This window comes from Ruditapes philippinarum, unplaced genomic scaffold (assembly GCF_026571515.1).
Source record: "Ruditapes philippinarum isolate M1 unplaced genomic scaffold, ASM2657151v2 ctg1121_1_1_1_1, whole genome shotgun sequence".
NCBI lineage: Eukaryota > Metazoa > Mollusca > Bivalvia > Venerida > Veneridae > Ruditapes > Ruditapes philippinarum.
The window spans coordinates 32,407-47,580 of NW_026863901.1; the positions used below are offsets into that span (position 1 = coordinate 32,407).

At 31.5% G+C, this 15,174-nt stretch overlaps 1 protein-coding gene across 1 annotated transcript in view; it reads left to right on the forward strand.

Annotated features, from left to right (window-relative positions):
* Positions 1–15,174, forward strand: part of LOC132723756 (coiled-coil domain-containing protein 78-like) — a 30,322-nt gene that overhangs the window by 10,529 nt on the left and 4,619 nt on the right. Inside the window, exons 6-15 of the mRNA XM_060708533.1 lie at positions 1,890–2,086; positions 2,588–2,762; positions 8,372–8,506; positions 9,166–9,297; positions 10,008–10,094; positions 10,983–11,162; positions 11,905–12,132; positions 13,679–13,767; positions 14,230–14,308; positions 15,039–15,164. Of these exons, the coding sequence (XP_060564516.1) occupies positions 1,890–2,086; positions 2,588–2,762; positions 8,372–8,506; positions 9,166–9,297; positions 10,008–10,094; positions 10,983–11,162; positions 11,905–12,132; positions 13,679–13,767; positions 14,230–14,308; positions 15,039–15,164 (1,428 nt within the window). The remainder of the gene's footprint in view (positions 1–1,889; positions 2,087–2,587; positions 2,763–8,371; positions 8,507–9,165; positions 9,298–10,007; positions 10,095–10,982; positions 11,163–11,904; positions 12,133–13,678; positions 13,768–14,229; positions 14,309–15,038; positions 15,165–15,174) is intronic.

Below are 15,174 nucleotides of genomic sequence, written 5' to 3' on the forward strand. Positions count from 1 at the left end.
ATTAACATTTCAAATATTCTCAGATATATTGATAGAAAATTATTGTACATTTTAAGTATAGTAATGTAATAAGGTTTTAAAATAATTTTCGCCAGGAGAGACAGCATGACTTTCAAAGACTTTGATAAAAATACATTAAAGTTTCAAGTATAATGGATCATTACAAGAAAGATATATATTAATGTATTTATTTGTGGTTGTTCTGTTGTTTGAAACATTTTTTATAAGTGTTAATGTTTTAGAAGATGATGTTATTTTAGGGCTATAATATGGTATATTGCTGTCTGTTTATATGTCTGTCCAGAATAATAAATTTCTGATGCAAAAAAGGTTGCACAACTTAAAAAAGACATGATTAATTAACCCTTACCACAGTAAATATCTTTTATGGACTTATCTTGACAGAACCATTCATCAATTGTTAGGGTAAATTTTAAGATACCAACTGACTGAATTAAAAAAAGTGCAAACCATGATTAGACAGCATGGGTGTGCCAGCTGGTATTGATTAGCACTGGTTGCATGGGTAGAATCTATCCCCACCAGAAGAATGAAAGTTAAGAATCATGTTTGATATGAAAGTAAATGCTTAAATGCATGAAAAGTTTGATTTGGTTGCTATCTACTGATTTTTAGCTCGACTATTCGCAGAATAATCGAGCTAATGCAGTCACCCATTTGTCGGCGTCAGCGTCCCTGTGGTTAAGTTTTTGTATGTAAGCTGGTATCTCCTTAACTACTGAAGGGAATGGATTGAAACTTCACACACTTGTTCTCTGTGATTATCTAAGATGATTGGCACAAGTCCCATAACTCTGATTTGCTTTTTTTCATAATTATGCCCCTTTTTCAACTTAGAAATTCTTGGTTAAGTTTTTGTATGTAAGCTGGTATCTCCTTAACTACTGAAGGGAATGGATTGAAACTTCACACACTTGTTCTCTGTGATTATATAAGATGATTAGCACAAGTCCCATAACTCTGATTTGCTTTTTTACATAATTGTGCCCCTTTTTGGACTTAGAAATTCTTGGTTAAGTTTTTGTGTGTAAGCTGGTATCTCCATAACTACTGAAGGGAATGGATTGAAACTTCACACACTTGTTCTCTGTGATTATCTAAGATAATTGCCACAAGTCCCATAACTCTGATTTGCTTTTTTACATAATTATGCCCCTTTTTCGACTTAGAAATTCTTGGTTAAGTTTTTGCATGTAAGCTGGTATCTCCATAACTACTGAAGGGAATTGAATGAAACTTCACACACTTGTTTCTCTGTGATTATCTAAGATGATTGGCACAAGTCCATAATCTTATTTGCTTTTTAACATAATTATGCCCCTTTTTCGACTTAGAAATTCTTGGTTAAGTTTTTGCGTGTAAGCTGGTATCTCCATTACTACTAGAGGGAATGGATTGAAACTTCACACACTTGGTCTCTGTGATTATCTAAGATGATTGGTACAAGTCCCATTACTCTGATTTGCTTTTTTGCATAATTATGCCCCTTTTTCGACTCATGAATTCTTGGTTAAGTTTTTGCATGTAAGCTTGTATCTCCATAACTACTGAAGGGAATGTATTGAAACTTGAAGAGTTTGTACCTTTTCGGACAATTTTATGTATTCATATAGGTAAGCATTATTATACTCAATGAAACACCCTTGTGACAAATTTTCGAATAGTCGAGCGTTACTGTCCTCCGACAGTTCTTGTTTATAGTATAGGAGTAAAACGTTTGTTAATATATTGCACTGTCCTTCTGGCATTTATGTTTAATTATGATTAAATCATTTCAGATAAAAAATATCAGTAAGGCTGTTTTAATAAAGTTAAAGAAACAGAAGTGTTATAGTAAAAATCTATTGAAATTGATTTGTCTTTTACAGTTAGTGGGAGAAAATCCATCTCCAAACAAATCTCGTTTTACTCTGGTTGAGTTACCTGGCCTTGAAAAGCTTTCTGACGATCCTAACCAACTACGTCAAAGGGAAGGACCAGCTCTGAGTAAAGCTCTGATTGCCCTAAACCAGGTGGTAACATCACTGTCTTCAAACCCATTCCCTGACAGAGTTATCAACTATAGGTACTGTGTAGTTAAGTCTTTTATCCTTAACCTTCTAGATGTTTCTAAAATGGACTTGTCCAGCTGTCTGTTTGGAATGGTCCATTTTAAGTTTTAAGGTATTTCAGTATCAAAATACAAAACTATAGCTGCCAGCAATAAAGCAAGATAGACAGACTGACCTGACTCTATAATATTGACAGAGGTTAATCAATTTTGGTTGTGGCAGTGTATTAAGGATTGATATGATCCATGTGTTTTGTACAAGATTTTTTATTCCTATCAAATTATCTATATTTGTTATGCATTATGTGTCTCTCCTTTAACATTACCTACATGTTATTTTTCTTTTCTCTTGTTACAATTTTGTTAAAATGGTTTTACTATATACATGTATTTGTTACTTTATAAACATCAACTTTTTTCTGATGAAAGCTAAGGAAAGCATTTTTTATTGCACAGATTGTATGTATATACATGTATATTAAGCACATCTCGGATTTGTTTACATGTGTATTTCAGTGACTCTAAGCTGACACGACTGCTAAAGGACGAGTTAGGTGGGAACTGTAAATCTCATGCTATTTTGTGTCTGAAGCCAGCACCCAATTCCGAGACTCTCTCAGCCATACTTAACTTTACAACACGTGTAACACAAGTTAAGAACTTCCCAGTTGTTAATGACAGTTATGCCCAGGTAAATTTGTTTCTTTATCTCATTATTTCTTTAAGTTTGGTTCTACTCAGACAATATTTTAATAGCTGTAACTTATCTAACAGTAAACAGAAATGTGTGTAGCTTGTTAATAATGTAAATCTAAAACTCTAGACTAATTTATTGGTAGTCAGACTTAATATCTAATATTTTTATAACTAATTAACTACTACTAATTTCATTTATGTACATGTACTTTAATATGTGGATGACTAAAGATTTACTTTGTTTATAAATATATTTACCTAAGTTACATATTAAAATCTAGATAGAGGATCTAGATCCCTACAGATCATTAAAAACAAAAAAATAAGTATAGATGAAATTGCAGATTATGTTCTATTATGTCAGTTCATGAGAGATTATTTGAGCCGCGTCATGACAAAACCAACATAATTGGTTTGCGACCAGCATGGATCCAGACCAGCCTGCGCATCCACGCAGTCTGATCAGGATCCATGCAGTTCAGTTCTCTACTTGTTATACGGTTTGTAAGCGAACAGCATGGATCCTGCTCAGACTGTGCGGATGCGAAGGCTGGTCTGGATCCATGCTGGTTGCAAACGCACTATGTTGGTTTTGTCATGGCGTGGCTCATATGTTTTTAAAAATTATATGAAAATATCAAAACAGCTTAAATACCACATTGGCATATTTTATAGTGTTATTCTATTTGAGCAACAAAGCTAGGTTTAGGGGCCATAATCAATAAACTGTAAAAAGAAAATCAGTGTGTTGAGTTGTTAACAAAAAAATATGGACCTTATTCAGCTACAGAAAATGACAAAAGAAATGGACCCTTAAAGTCTGTTTTTGAAGAAAGTCCTTTTTTTTTTTTTCTCTAAGTCATCCAGATTGGCTTGATTTAGGTTTCATCTTATATATTAACAGACACTATGATTGTTCAACCCTTACATATAAAGTTTAATTATCTCACATTGATGTAATTTCTTTATTAGAAATGTTTGGTCCTAACATGTGGTAAATAATAACACTGTGTGTTTTAATGCATAAAATGAGCCGTGTCATGACAAAACCAACATAATGGGTTTGCGACCAGCATGGATCCAGACCAGCCTGCACATCCGCGCAGTCTGATCAGGATCCATGCTGTTCGCTTACAAAGTCTATAACAAGTAGAGAAACTGATAGCGAACAGCATGGATCCTGATCAGACTGCGCCGATGCGCAGGCTGGTCTGGATCGATGCTGGTTGCAAACCCATTATGTTGGTTTTGTCATGACGCGGCTCAAATCAAGTATGAATTAAGATGACAGTCAACATCCTTAGATGATAGTATATAGCATTAACTTGATATAACATTTAATTTGGTATAACATTAAACTTGATATTACATTAACTTGTTACATTAAATTTTAGGCCCAAGTATTCTTGAAACAGCCATCATATACTTAAGTATATGTTACTCATGGCAGGCTTAAGTCTTAGGTAAATCTCAATCACAATAAATCTGCTGTTTTAGATTATGTCAGAATGTCCAACAACGAAGAAGTTCACTATCATCTTATCATACATTTGTGATGTTTTATTTGACAATTTGTTGATTCTAGGACTAGACTGTAATGTTGATTTAGGTGAAGGGAAATGTACATGATATTTACTATACACATGTTTTTTGTGATTTGCTTGGTTAAAATGTTTTCATGTATGATGTGTTTTCATGCTGTAGGGCTATTTGACATGGAACATTCATCATCAGTACATGTTTCACCAAATAACATACAAGTAACAGAACATAACCTATAGTTCTTTAGACAAGCTATCAAAACCTCTTTCTAGTTACTTAGAATATACTTAAAGCAGATAGCTGATAGAGGCAGAAAAGACTCCATCCATTTAGAGGCAGAAAAGACTCCACCCCTTTATTTATGTTCTATAGACACACATTTAATTTCAATTATTCTTTAATATGGTTAAAGACGTTTTCCGGAGTTTTCATATAGACATATAGGCCAAATTAAAACTTTTCAATAGAATTTCTTTAAACTTGGCATGTTATTAGAATATGATAACAGAAACATTGTAAACGAAAACAAATTTGGATCACCATTCTCATTTTCTAGTTATCTGCCCTCGAATTGAACTTTTTCATTAAATTCAAGGGCAGATAATTTACAATGAAGCAAACAATACATTTTTTTCTTCTTATTTTCATGAAGCCTACCTTCGTCTTAGTCAATATGCAAAATTTCAAGAACAAATATAGAGTGGATAGTTTTTTTCCCACTTCTTCTCTTAACCTGTGCATTTTTTCTTAAAAATTGGCCTATTCTTATGGATTTAAAGTACCTTTATTTTCATTGTAAAAAATTAACAGAAACGATATAAGAAATCGCATGTAATTGTGTATTGTATTCAACAATAAAAAGAAAAACTCCAGAGGTAAAAACAATAATTAATTTACGTTTGTATAAATTATCTGCCCTTTAAATGACCTCAAATAAGTAGAAAATTCTGATTCAGGGGCAGATTACTCAAAAAACGAGAAAGGTGACCCCAATTTTTTTTTCGCTCAAAATGTTTCTGTTATCAAATTCTAAGAACATGCCAAGTTTAAAGAAAGTCTGTTGAACAGTTTTAATTTTGCCTATATGTCTATATGAAAACTCCCTAAAATGTGCTTAAAGATGTACTATGCTCAATCGATATATGACAAAATTAATAATTGCTACACAGTCCCTTTGTAAAGGTAAAATAAACATGTTTTGAGTACACAGACTATACAGTAAACTCCACTTATAGCGAACATGGTTATAGCGAACTTCCGGTAATAAGGAACAATTTATTTTGGCCCGAATTTTGCCCTTCTTAATTTAATATAAAAATGTACGGTTATAGCGAACACGGTTATAAGGAATTATCGCTTATAAGGAACTCATTTCTTAGTCCCAATTTAGTTAAAAGTGCATAAAATTACACTTTTACAACGAACTCCAAATATCGGCTATTCGTAAATATATCCCGCATTTTCAACTTTCGTTTTCAATGGCACAGAATAAAACTCGCGGAATGTACCGTTTATTGTTGTATGTAATTCAATATATGAAAATGAATGTGTATCGAAGTATGTAATAGTTTTTCATTTTGGATATTTTAAGCTTGAGTTCTTGTCACAAAGATAAAACGGTAATTCCGTTTATTCTATAATTTCTTTTCTTTAATAGTTTTGCTCGAGTAAAATAATTATCGGTTTTCAACAAAATCACGCATGCTTGCAAACATAATCAATAGAAAACTACAAAGTATGCTGGATTGAAATGAAAAGAAATCTATATATTTCATTAGTTAAAGTCACCCTTAAAATATAATAGAAGATATTCAATATAAAAGGAAGAAAAATGGAAAATCTTGTTTATTCTTATTCATTGAAAGAAAACGAAAAGCACTGATATAGAAACAAGATATGATGTTTTATGAAAAATTGAGAAAGGGAGTAAAACTAAAATTGAAATAGCAAAGGATTTTTAAATTCCAAAACGTACACTCTTGGGTATTGTGTCTAAAAAAGAAATGAATGAATAATTATTCTTAATCAAATGCTCTTAAAAATAACGGACGATGTTTAACAATCAGTTCGTTATATGTAAATCTGTTCGGTATAAAAACTCCTGATACAAGGAACTAATTTGCTATATGCTTACAAGGAACTCCGGATATAAGGAACAGATTTTGAATGTCCCAATGAGTTCGTTATAAGCGGAGTTTACTGTATTATGAATATACAAACAACAGGTGAATATAATAAACATAGTGTAATTAAAAGAAAACTGGCAGTTTTTTGTTTGTTTGTTTTTTTCTAAATGGCCAACTTCACTTGACTTGTACATGTTATTTGGAATGCAGCTTCCCATACACAGTTTATGATTCAAGTTATATAGTTCATTATCACAGTTCATATTCAGTAAAGATTTGATAGATTTCAATAATTTTTTTGCAATAAAAGCATTTTACTTAAAGTTGAGCCTTGTATATCTTTAATACTTTAAATATTTAAAATACCAGATATCTGTTCTCTCATATCATACATGTGAACTCTCCCACTTTTAGCGGGAGACTCCCACTTTTTGCAGCCATATTTTCAAAGATTTTTCTTAAAATATGGGGTATTTTCACAAATTTAAGAAATCTCCCTATTTTTGATGTCAGAAATTTCTTCTTTGTTTACTGCAAATTCTAAAATCTCCCTCTTTTTGAAGAAAAATCTCCCACCTGATCATCGAAAAAAAGTTCACATGTATGTAATATTGATTATTAAACAAAGTGTTTGTCAGGCAAATGTTTTATAAGTGTCTGCCTCTCAACTCAGGGATTGTTGGTTTGAGCCATTATAAATTAAGTCAAGGTCATATTTCCTTGTGCTACACCAGAACTAGATAATCCAGGAAATTAACTTAAAAGTAATAAAGTAATTACTAAACCGTGCAGAAAAGTAATTCACAATTTGTAGCTGTAACCGATATGAATTATTCAAAATAAAGAACAAAAATGGTGTTTTAATTTTAGCATAGGGTTACACATGTAAGTTGACAAAAATTGAAAAGTTATTATTAAGAAAATGGTAAAAATGTTAAAAAAAAATAATAATAAGTAAAATTTCAGGATTGCTACACTATCTGTATGTTTTATTAGGAAAAAGTTTACAAAACATAAATTTTGGGAAAGATCTGATTCACTAGAGGAAATGTCTGTACTTTATCTTTTGATATTTCTTTTATACAAACAATCAGCATTAAGTTTGAAGATGCTATTTTACGACCTTATTTTAATTATTTTCATCAAATGTTTTCTTTTAACATTGTAAGCATTTTAAATTTTGAAGAGTTTTCAACAGTTGTAATACTGTTACATATAAGCGTATTTTCCAATGTAAATAATGTGAAAATTTGCAAATGTCATCTTATTACACTATAGCCAGTACTGTAGAATTTTGAGTTACAAATTTTCAGCTTCAGTAATTAAGTAATTAGAACCCAGTGGGCATTAGAATGCATATTTAACTAGGTATTTGAAGGTGATTTGGGCTTATCTTTTCTTCTATCATCTTATGTTTTATTCTTGATTCAATCCAGTTATGTCCTGATTATTAGGCCTTTATGTTGTTTGTCATTTGTTGCCAGATTAGCTGGGTAGAGGTAATGATTCTACAAAGTTTTGTTGTTCCGTTTATATGAAACATTAACATTAATACAAAACTTACAGTAAAACATTATTATAGACCACAAGATACAAAATTTTAGCATAATATCTAAAAGATCCTGTAATTCAATATTTTTATGGTTTTATATCATAAATATTATGCTCAAATGAAGATTAATCAATGTTGTAAGTACCAAAAAACATTATTTGTAAAGATATTATCAAATAAGCATTATATTATCACATGTAACATAATAATTGTACATATAAATTGTAAAACCTTTTGACAATTAATGTGCAATGCACTAAAAGTTGTACATATATTTTGTAAAACCTATTGACAGTATGTTATGTACTAAAAATTGTACATATATTTTGAAAACCTATTGACAATGTGTTATGTTTTTATAATTGTATTTGTATATTTTTGTAGAACTTATTGACGCAGTATCGGGCTCGGATTATTGACCTCCAGCAGCAGTCTGGTGTTGGTCCCGCACCAATAGCTGCCAGAATGACAAACGCAGGAGATGTGAAGGAGACTATACGAAGTCTTGAAACAGAAAATGTAATTATACAAAATAATTCACATTTACAGAAGTGTTAATGAATTACCTATTTAACTTATCAAGAACCAAGTCAGCTAGCACATTGTTTCAGTCTCTTTAGGTTGCTTGCCAACTTTATTTATTTTTTCATAAAAATATGGCATATTAGTAACATTTAAACATGGTATATGTCTATTATATAAATTCAACAGGGTAAGTGTTTATCCATTATAGAGTTTGTTATTTTTCAGTTAAACATAAAATACTACATGAGATCAGCCATTTATGTAAAATATTGCATTAAAGATATTTACTGAGAGATATCTAAGTAATGAATTTGTTTAACCTCTGGATTAAACAAATGTTAAAATATTACTGAATTTAATGAATACTCCTGTAATCAGACCACTGGCCGATGTTAATAAGGTTGTAGACTTCAAGTCATTTACCTTTCACTGATGTGGGTATTAAACTAAAAAAATTCAAAATGATAAAGCACTTCAGTTACTGAAGGACTGAAATGTTACCTAATGGGATACTACAGACGTTCAGCCACCAGTAAATTAGAAAGAAAATAATTTATATTATAAGATATAAAAAAATTATTACATGCAATTAATGTATTAATGTAGTTGTAGTTAAGGTTATGGGAGCAATTAATGTATAAATGTTGTTGTAGCTGCGGTTACGAGAGGAGAATGAGCGTCTACGTGTCCGCAATGAGAGTATACAGCAGAAGTTTGGCTCCCTGGCTCACACAAAGACCGATCTATCACAGGAACTTTTGGTTACAGAAGAGAGCAAACTCAAGGTATTCATCAACTAATACTGCTGAAATTTTAACTTACTAACATTACTTATCTCACCATAGTGCAATAACGGGTTAAATCCTTCAAAATTTAACCGGAGTTAACCAGTTATTGCACTATGGTGACGTTATCATATGTTTTATTAATTGAATGATGATGTTTTATGAGGAATTTGAATGAAACTGCCATGTGTAACCTAAAATACTGGTATATCAATTAAGGTCCAAAAATTGTCATTAGTATAGTATTTGTAAAGGTGGGCAGATAGATACTGGCTTGCAATCTTGGACACCTGATGCAGTATATGACATTTAAAAACTTACATGTATTTCTTTTAGTACATAATAGCACCTCTATAATGAACACATTCTGCAACACATTTTGCTCATTTCACAGCTGATGAGATGGAAATCATATTTATGATATCATCATAACCATTTAAACCATTTCTTATCTGTTTGAATATTTTAAAAACAAAATTGGATGATTAAAGGATTTACAAAGTGATCAATGCAGAGGTGTACAAGTTCAGATACAGGATATTTTATGTGATAAGAACTGATCTAAATTAACATATTATCAGCTTAGAGCTGGTATATTGAACCACTAATTTTCAACAAATTGTAAGTTAAATTTGAGTCAGTACTGTGCCTGGGGTACTAGATGTGTTCATGATTTTTCATGACTTAAAGGTTTTTATTTTAATGTACAGTTGTCACAGACATTGGTTGAGATGAACATAGAAAATAATAAGATACTGGAGGAGGCTGAGGCCACCAAGTTTGAGCTGACAAACAAGGTATTTATCAATATTATCTAATTTAAAAATATAAATTTGTATATTTTTCGACTCCTTAAATCTGGTATTGCACGGCTGTGCATATACTTTGACGTGACATCATTTGCATTATATAAACATAGCATTAAGACGCACAAAATGTTACCATTACACTGTCGGCGCATCAATGAAAAATGGTTCTTTTTCACTTCAAACGGTCTTTATTTTTGGTATATTATAAAAAGAATAATAAATTTGTGTAAGTTCATTACTTAATTTATTGAACTTGTTGAATAAAATAATATGCTCGCCAGAGGCTCGCATAATATAATTTTATTCAACTCGTTCAATTAGTTCATGAGTATTAAACTTACACTTATTCAATATCCTCTATATCTTAGATTGTATTTAAGGTTGATCATGATGAAATAATGAAGCTTATTTGTAGCACACTGGAACACACTTCCGTATTCATTCTCACCAGCCCTGGTATAATATGAGTAAAATTGTCCTGACCTAAGCAGAACTTGAGCCCACAATCCCTGGGTTGAGAGGCAGACAACTTAACCACTAGACAACCTTTCTCCGTGTCAAGTTTAATTTGAACATATCGAGTTTTGATACCCATGTTATCTATTCAAGGCAAAGTTTTTATGTAACATTATTTCGACTAGGGTTATCTTTCTTTATTTATAACTTTTATAACTTCTAAATGTACATGTGATATTTTCATCACTAGTATTTTGTCAAAAATACATATATGTATTTGTTTGTATATTAGAGCAAACAGTTTGTGAATGATAACTCATTTTTATAAAGCACAAAGATCTGTCCCTCAGCAATTTCATTTTGATTTTAAGACTTAAGATATATTTACCACTTTGTTATAAAAATGTTTCTATGTTTTAGATTATAGTACTGGAGAGTGAGTTATTGGAGGCACAACAGGAGAGAGATAGAGCTGTACGTCAGGCGAAACACAGCAAGGAACGTCTTGCTGAAATGGAGAAAGATCGTAAAGATCTCGCTGATGAATATGTTGTCTTGAAAACAAACTATCTTGCCCTTGTCAGAGAACATGAAAAAGAGGTAAATCTAAAAATTTGCATAATATTTTATTTGACATGTTATGTGATTTTCTATCCTTTTCACTGATTGAGTCACTCAGGTTTATACAAATAGATATGTTTAAAGTTACTTGCCTAAAGAATCATGCACAAACATTCTTACATTATTTCTGTACAAGTGATATTATTTATGATGTACTTAGACTTCAAGAAAACGTTCCATTTGCCTGAGGAATTTTACCATTTTACCAACATTGTGGTGGTAAGGCCAAGTAGTTAACATATGAGTAGTACTTAACCTAAGGATCACTGGCCGTGTGGTTGACGCATGAGTAGTACTTAACCTAAGGATCACTGGCTGTGTGGTTGACACATGAGTAGTACTTAACCTAAGGATCACTGGCCGTGTGGTTGACACATGAGTAGCACTTAACCTAAGGATCACTGGCCGTGTGGTTGACACATGAGTAGTACTTAACCTAAGGATCACTGGCCGTGTGGTTGACACATGAGTAGTACTTAATCTAAGGATCACTGGCCATGTGGGTTCAAACCCCATCATGGGCAAGTTGTGGTTCTTGAGCAAGAAACTTTACACTCTGGTCTGTACTGGTTAGTTTTAGGAACAGATGAGAGATTGTGTTCAATTAGCGAGTTAGCTTCCTGCACATTAAAACTAAAATAAATTCTGTATAAACTGGCATTAAAACTATTCATATGTAAAATGTACATACATTAATAACAAGTGTTCACTTGTTGTGTAGAGAGACAGAAATGAGGAGATGAGTGTTGAGTTGTTAAACTTGGTCAACACGAAAGCTGCCTTGATGAAACAAGTGGCCATACTGAACAACGGTGACGGCTATAACGCCGGTGAGGCAGATAGAGAGATAGACAGGGTGAAGGCCATTGTTATACAAAAATCCTCGGGTAAAGTGAAGGTAGATGAAATCCTTGGTACTCAGAGAGATAGGGAATCTATTGAGCAGTCGGTAAGTCCTCTTTAGTCTTGGAAGGTTTAGGTTGGAACATATTTTTTTTTCCAAAATCTTCTTAGTTTCAAAATCAGTGAAATTAATATCTTATCATGATAGAGAAATAATTTTATTTAAAAACTAGAATTTACCAGTTTTATTTGTCTTTAAATTATCAAATAATGAGCCCCGTACTCACAGTATGAGAGTATATTGGAACATATTAACCAGTTATCCTAATGATTTTTATTAAGTTACATTCTTTTACCAAATAGATCATATCTTAAATTACATTATGCTCATATTATCATAGTCAAGTTGACCTGAATTGACTTTATATATCAAAAGATTGACTGTTAAAATGGTGTCTGACCAGCAGTTGATAAAACAGTTGGAAAATGTGCAGGATAAAATTCTAAATCTGCCTAAAATATAAAAAGACTGCCCCACTCTTTTTTATAGGTAAACTCTAATAGATATTTACAGAATTTTTTTTTTGATCTGTGCATTATTTATTGTTTATGGGAAGTAAATTATTAAATTAAAAGGTATTATGGCAAAAATGTAAACTTATACCTGTTCACTCACTATATACCCTTGGTTGGGCATATTGTCACTTTTAATTGATATACAATGTTTAATTGTAAAACAAGTGAAGAATGTGTAATGTTTCTACAATGTGATATCAGGTTACACTAGACCTAGCAGACCAGTTAAACCTATTGTTTTAATACACATGATCACTTCAATAAACATACAAACAATTATAAACAAATAATATTACCTATTAACTTAGTATATGTACTACTTTTACAAAAAGAAAGCTTTTGAATGATATGTTTTAAAGGTAGCGACTGCTTCTAAAGGACAAACACATTAAATCATGTATATAACAATATAAGACAATGAAGCTTGATTATCAGCTGTTGGGACACTGGAAGTAAAAAAGGTTCTGGGTTGTCATTGCAGAATAGAAATAGTCATAAAAGAAAGTTGTTTATTAATATGTGTGGTGACTTAAAACAAAGTATTGATAAATTGGTTTTATGTGTGGTGACTTAAATAAAAAAAATGAAGGAATGTTGAGGTTTAATAAAGGAATAATAGAAAGTTAAGTAAAGTTAAGTAATAAAGGAGAAATGTTGCCTGCAATTAATGCTCAAAATAGTATAGCAAAACTCTATGAACTTCAGGTAGGTTCTTATTTCATAGATTTCATCATAAGCTTGAAGTCAAACCATTTTTGTTTCAGATATGTGGTGTTGTAAAAAGCATTTGCAAAACAACATGTAAAAAGCATTTGCAAAACAACAAAAAATGTAACCAAAATGATTAAATATCTTATACACTGATCTTACAAATTATAGAAAACATTTCAGGAGAAACAAATTGTTTCATTGTGTTAGGAATGTAATATTTTTATCCTGACACCCTAAATGTGAAACAGCTTCCTATTTAAAGGTTTAAGGAGCATGATTTTATTATGCAATGTAAATTTGCTTTGTAAATTTGTGCAAAAAATAAGAAAATACATTTACATATGACACATAAATATTTATTACAGCTGTTTGCCAACAAGAAGAGATATGAAAGTGAGTTGGATAGACTACGCCGGGAACATGGAGACGAGTCTGGGAAAATGTCGCAGCAAGTGTATGTACAGATTTAATTACAGTGTCAGAAGCTAGCATGCATATATAAACCTAATTGTTTTGAACTTTTAAGTTTAAATGAATTCTTTATTATGTGATTGTACATAATATATTATAATATTACCATAGAAATATATATGTATATTGTCATTTCTTAATACCACTTCAAAAAAAATACACCATATAACATAAACGTTTTTTAACTTTATTTACTACTTTATTTTTTATTAATATTATTGTCAAGATACCATTTTGTGATACAGTGACCGAACTGTGCTCTGGTTAATTCATTGCGACTTACTGCCATGATCCGGAGTAAGAACTACCATTACCACCACCACCATTAAGTGATTTGGATCATAAAGCATATAATTGTTCTTGCTGTACATTATTATTGTTATTCATCATAACAGATAAAAATTGGAATATGTTTTATGATTGTTTGTATGACAATATTTTACAGTGCTGACCTGCAGAGAGACCTCAAAGATGCTAGAAATCTGGCTAGAGAAAGACAACACAAAATATCAGAAATCAATGCTGTAAGTTAGCATTTTATTAGCCGTTTTTTAAACAAAAATTAGAAGAAATAGTTGTAAAATTAAAGTTGTCAAAGCAGGAAAATGATTGTTTCTGGGAAAGTTCTATTTATAGTAATTTGTTATATGCGCATACTCAATAATTAGACGAAATGAGGTATTGCAGACAAACAGGCGCACTCACAAAGAATTATGTAGACATATTTTAAATTTGACTGATGTAACCTGAATAATGTTCACATCAATGTCCTTAGTACAAGTAAGATACAGTCCTATTATACATGTACATGATAATGCGTCTACCTCAGTTTGTATGAACTACCAATTTCTCGAAAAGATTTGGACAGGCCTCCCGAGTTTGAGCGATCTAAGTTTGTCTGTATGATGAAAATGTGGCATGAATGAAATAGATCTTTCAATCTCATCAAAATTATTCTTTGTGACTTTAATAGATAAGAGACATGTTGGCTATTTTGGGCTTGTTGTTCTTTTTGTAATTTTTTCACAAATTAAGCCCTTATACCATGTTTAATATCTTAAATAGACTTTTCCAGCTTTCAATCATCAATCATCATTTTATGAAAATATCAAAATATTTATTGACTGAAAAGCAAATAATGCAAACCTTGATTAGACACAGCACAGATGTGCTAGTTTATCTTGGTCTGCACTGGTTGCATGGATAGGATCTGTCACCACAAGGTTATGGGTTAATATAACACACTATTTTCAGGCACTGATTATGGCCCGCAGTGACAAGGAACAGCTTGAAGTTCAAGTAAACAGGTTACAACATAAATGTAAGGATCTTGGTGAAGATTTCAGAATGAGGCTCATCAAATATGTTGAGGATATCTCTGTAAGTCACA